This window comes from Triticum aestivum, chromosome 3A (genome assembly GCF_018294505.1).
Source record: "Triticum aestivum cultivar Chinese Spring chromosome 3A, IWGSC CS RefSeq v2.1, whole genome shotgun sequence".
NCBI classification, from domain to species: Eukaryota; Viridiplantae; Streptophyta; class Magnoliopsida; order Poales; family Poaceae; genus Triticum; species Triticum aestivum.
Genome location: NC_057800.1, coordinates 50,904,994 through 50,909,900, shown reverse-complemented (window position 1 = coordinate 50,909,900; position 4,907 = coordinate 50,904,994). Strand labels below are relative to the sequence as shown.

Below are 4,907 nucleotides of genomic sequence, written 5' to 3'. Positions count from 1 at the left end.
GCCTTGGTTCCACTCACACACATGAAACAAATTTGAATTTCTAGCTGCCACACACATAAAACAAATAGAAAATCCTACCTATGTTTCTGATACATAGGGTTTTCCATGAGTTTCAGAGACACACAAGTGTTCGTGTTTTTTCAGAATCAGGAAACTCACCCAGCTGCCCTGATTTGATCTGGTAGAAGTTGTTTCAGGAAACACAACCGGAGGGTTGGTGAACCAGGATGATACTCCAGCTCGCGGAGGAAGCCCCGCGGCCACGGTCGGAGCTGAGAACGACGGCCGCGGCTGTTCTCCAAGAGGCGGCCCCCGGCGAGCTCGATCTGCGTCGGATCCCAGCATCTGCCGCGCGATGTGGTGCGCCATGTTGTTGCAGGAATTTCGCGCTGAAGGACTAGGTGCCCCCGCGCGCCGGCGACAGCAATTTTTGGCGGTGGCGGCGAGTGCCACCGCGCTTGGGTGGAGCTGTGCCTGGTGGACGGCGGACAGGGGATTCTGTTTCTGAAACAGAGCGACTATTGCAGAAAATAACAAACCTGGTCAGTTGCGGGCGGTGGTTCCATCCGACGGCTGTTAGGTGGCTAATCCAACGGCTCTCCGGGCGGCGGATGATTCTAACACATCCGCCGGCGGACGCGTAGCGGTTCCCTTTGCTTATGCATAAGATTAGCCTGTCTTAATCACTCTTGCATGCGTCGAGCGAGGTCGGAGGCTACAATGCCGGCAGCCATAACCGCGTGGCCCGCAAGGCGCAGTCCGCTGCAGCCCGGAGCTTCGGGCATGGCTGCATCCTCCTCCGCGCATACACGAGGCCGCGCTGGACCGTGCGTACACGAGGCCGCGTTGGACCGTGCGTACACGAGGCCGCGTTGGACCGCGCATACACGAGACGCGCCCGCACCACGGCAGCTGCGGCGGAATGGCGCCCCCGGCGACCAGGCAGCCGATGTACAGGATCCTCTGCAAGGCCGGCGAGGAAAGCTTCAGCCTCGCCGCCAGGGACGGCAAGGTCTGTCTCGTCCGCAACGATCGCGACGACGACACGCAGGTAACACACATCTACACCTCTGCAAGATCGATCCAAGATCGGCTACGTGCTTCCATGATCCCGATCCAAAATAGTACATTAGTGAACTTGCCATCGGGATCTGAAAACTTGGCATTTCTGCCTTGTCCTTCTCTAATTGGAGAAAAGTAATAATCCTGTTTGGCTTTTGCTCAAGCAACTTTTCATGTATTGTTTCTTCTCTGATCATGTGGTTGATGGATTTGAATATGCACATATGATGCAGCACTGGATCAAGGACATGAAGTACAGCATAAGGGTGAAGGATGAGGAAGGCTACCCTGCCATGGCACTCGTCAACAAGGCCAGCGGAGAGGCTCTCAAGCACTCCCTCGGCCAATCTCACCCTGTAACTAACCTCCTTCCTTCAGTTCATCCATCCATCTAACTTCTAATTTTTGCTATCCGATGCATGTGTGTACGGGTTCCTGTGTACGGTAGATCTAACATGAGTATCTGCAAGCACATCACACACCACACATTCCAAATGCCTACTTTCTCTGCATTCATACTAGCAGCGATTCTGCACATGAAAAACAGAATGGGCAAAGCTTGAATGAACAGAAGCGCTTTGAGCTTATTGGCAGTGTGACCTGTGGTGTTTCAGTGAATAATTACCACTAGGACCTAGTGACCTTTTTTTGTCTAAAATGATATAAACTAGTCCAGCATGAGAGAAGTTTCTCCTTGTTCTTGGGAATGTACTTGCCTAGTAGGTGTCATGTTCAGCAAACGTTTTAAATTTTGTCAGTGTCAAAAAGTTAAATCTGCTACGGTGTTTGACATTGCCATACAAGACCATAACTATAACAATACTTCCACGTGTGGTCATGTGCGCTTGCTCTGACTATGGTCCAGTATGGCCTTACACATTAGCATCCATGTGCACATATATCGCAGTAGTTCTAAAAGTTGTCCATGACCGCTCTAGTGTAGAGCGACACTAGCTCTAAAATAATATGGTGAACTCGTTAGACAAAAGGACCAACACTGGTTCCAGAATAATTTGGTAATTGCTATGAGTTGTCACATGGCCATGTGCTCATGCTTAACCCTGAAGTGCAGCTCCAGTATTGTGAATTTGCTCACCTTCTTGTTTGTTTTTTGGATCCTAGGTTCTTCTGACCAGGTACAATCCAGACATCCTGGACGAATCGGTTCTTTGGACTGAGAGCAGGGACGTCGGGGCAGGCTACCGCTGCATCAGGATGGTGAACAACATCTACTTGAACTTTGATGCACTCCATGGCGACAAGGACCATGGCGGTGTGCGCGATGGAACCACCCTCATTCTGTGGGAGTGGACTGAGGGGGACAACCAGCGCTGGAAGATCGTTGCCTGGTGTAAGTTCATCTACTTTATCTCCTGCGCTTGCCGTGTATTAATTTCCTGTTGCTCCAGTTCAGTTTCACTAGAACAGTTTGATTGGTTAATTGCTATTTGTTTCTTCTCATGCAAATAGGCATACCCGCTCAAACATAAAGTAGATGCATGCTACATGACACCAGCAAGGTATTTCTGTTACAATTTGGGGATTGATTTGTGTCTTGGACTGATGGCAGGAACGATGCATATGCTACAGCTTGTTGGTTCAAACAGCGCGCCATCTGAATAATAAGCAAGTACTGAATGTTTCTGGAATAAAAAGGATGGCGCCGATGTGTGCGGTATTTCTGTTTTGTTTGAGCAGTTATATATATTAATGAACTTGTAATGATATATTTATTGGCGTAGATTATGTGTGATGGATCCATGAACACACCAGTGCTTGTTATTATGCATGTATATACATGCCATCTGACATGTTTGTGAACTATATAATAGAATTGGTTTATCCAGTCATATTGTTGTAACGGAGATCTATCTATATATCTTAGTTTTTGGCGGTTATTCAATTCGGCTCAAGGGAGCATATGCTCCTGCATGCCAAAAATACTTCTATAAATATGAAAAAAAAATCAGACAAGTACATGTCATTTGCAAATTTCTACGGCGAAAACCCAAGCATTTCGACTAGTACAAAAACACGTTGAGTGCTTATTTTCTGGCGCTTCAACTGTCATTTTCCCCTCATGAAGCACAATTGTCTCTTTTTTTGCATTAAAATAGGCAAGAGCACATCAAACACTAATATGAACATGTACAACAAAATGTTTTTCAAAAAAATAAAAAAAATGGTAGCCCATTTGTTTGAATTTGCTGTTCGTGCCAGGACTATCATCCTCCAATTTTTTGTGAGATCTTCGAGGTGCAGACACTTTGATCTTGTCTGGGATCAGGAACTCCTCTTTCCTTATAAAAAATGTATTGAAGGTCCCTCAAAAACAGAAGGAAGTACTGAAGGTCAGCTGCCATGTCGTTTCTCATGCAGTTGATATGATTCCACTTTATTTTAATTCCACTTTTCTCATTCCAGCTTTAGCAATAATTGTTGGTATCATGTCCTGTCCACTAGAGAGTGTCTGGCTCGCCATGGTAGTTGCCTGTTGCCTCTTGCTAAATAAATCACAGTAAATTTGATGTGAGATGCCATATGCTACACGAATTATGCCGATGACCGATCCAATGGAGCCCTTTCAAATCTGGGGCTGCCATCTGTTCGGACTCTTAATCGTCTATATCAATCGAGTGTGGTTTTCTGTAGCTCAAGCTATCTGGTACCCCTTATCTTTACCATCCATTTCTGCATCGCGATCTGTGCAGATACATTTGTTTTTTTTGTTTCTCTCAAACGACATAACATATAAACTTCAAATTTTGCAGAACAACAATACATTCTAACTACGATGCGGGTAAAAAACTTTCAGATTTTTTCATGCATTTTAAATACTTAAAATAATATTTTTAGTCAAACAAAATCTCATTTTTTATATTTATATCAGACCAAAAAATCTGAAAGTTTTCTCACACATTGGTGCTCTAATGTCTGTTCGATCTGTAAAATTTGAAGATCATATGTTGTTTCTGCTGGAATTTTGTCTATTTTGGGCCTAGCCCAATAGCAGTTTCAGAAATTCCTAATAAATTCTAGAGGCTCACACGGCCCATTTGTGCAAGGCAAGAGGTGGAACAAAAGTTTAGTCCCACATTGCTAGTTTAGAGGGAGTTGGACCTCTTTATAAGGGAGATTCTTTCCCCACATGTATGAGCATGAGAACAAGAGGGACATCCATGCGCGCTCCTCCTCCGCCGCCACGCCTCGCCTCGCCATGATGTGGCGCGGCACGGCATGGGTTGCGGGAATGAGCCGAGCCGATGTCTAAATTTTTGCCACGCACGACGGGTATACAAAAGGTCACGTGGGAGTTGAAACGTTTTTCACGGCGCGCCTCTTCGGCCGCTGCCTGTTCGCTTCGTCTCCCTTCGTTACTTCACCTCCCGCCGCAGCCTCTTCGCGTCCTTCTCCTGTGCCTATATACTCTCGCCACAAAGTTCCTGAGCACTGCGCTGCTGCTACGATCTTCCCCATCCCGGTTTGCGGCATGCACCGCAGGTCGGGACAGTACGCCTCCGAAACCGCACCTTTTGAGTCCTGTACGGTTCGCGTCCTTCTCTTGTGCCTATATACTCTCGCCACAAAGTTCCTGAGCACTGCGCTGCTGCTATGATCTTCCCCATCCCGGTTTGCAGCGTGCACCGCAGGTCGGGACAGTACGCCTCCGAAACCGCACCTTTTGAGTCCTGTACAGGAGAAGGGTGATAAGGTTTTTGGGGAGCGCTCAACGCGACTACTGGCTGCTTCATCACGGACGATCCGGTCGCCGACGACTACTTCCCCGACGACGACTTCTTCCCCGACGTCCACGACCTCCTCGACGACATGGCAGGCGAGGACAC

At 47.3% G+C, this 4,907-nt stretch overlaps 1 protein-coding gene across 2 annotated transcripts; it reads left to right on the top strand.

Moving 5' to 3' along the window:
- The first annotated feature begins 755 nt into the window (after positions 1 to 755).
- On the top strand, positions 756 to 2,960 carry LOC123060174 (ricin B-like lectin R40C1). 2 transcript variants are annotated; one of them, XM_044482751.1, is made up of 4 exons: positions 756 to 1,051; positions 1,296 to 1,418; positions 2,185 to 2,413; positions 2,533 to 2,960. In XM_044482751.1, exons 1-4 carry the CDS (start codon positions 923 to 925, stop codon positions 2,550 to 2,552), a joined length of 501 nt encoding a protein of 166 aa, XP_044338686.1. In that variant the 5' UTR covers positions 756 to 922; the 3' UTR covers positions 2,553 to 2,960. The 2 variants fall into 2 exon arrangements, with proteins under 2 accessions (XP_044338686.1, XP_044338687.1); XM_044482752.1 differs by having other exon boundaries at positions 762 to 1,051; positions 2,633 to 2,960.
- Positions 2,961 to 4,907: the final 1,947 nt, after the last annotated feature.

Bases quoted from the DNA above. Each gene is read 5' to 3' on its own strand.
- LOC123060174 (XM_044482751.1), top strand. From the start codon at position 923: ATGGCGCCCCCGGCGACCAGGCAGCCGATGTACAGGATCCTCTGCAAG. The intron at 1,419-2,184 runs GTAACTAACCTC...TTTGGATCCTAG, and splicing joins CCCTCGGCCAATCTCACCCT to GTTCTTCTGACCAGGTACAA. The intron at 2,414-2,532 runs GTAAGTTCATCT...TCATGCAAATAG, and splicing joins CTGGAAGATCGTTGCCTGGT to GCATACCCGCTCAAACATAA.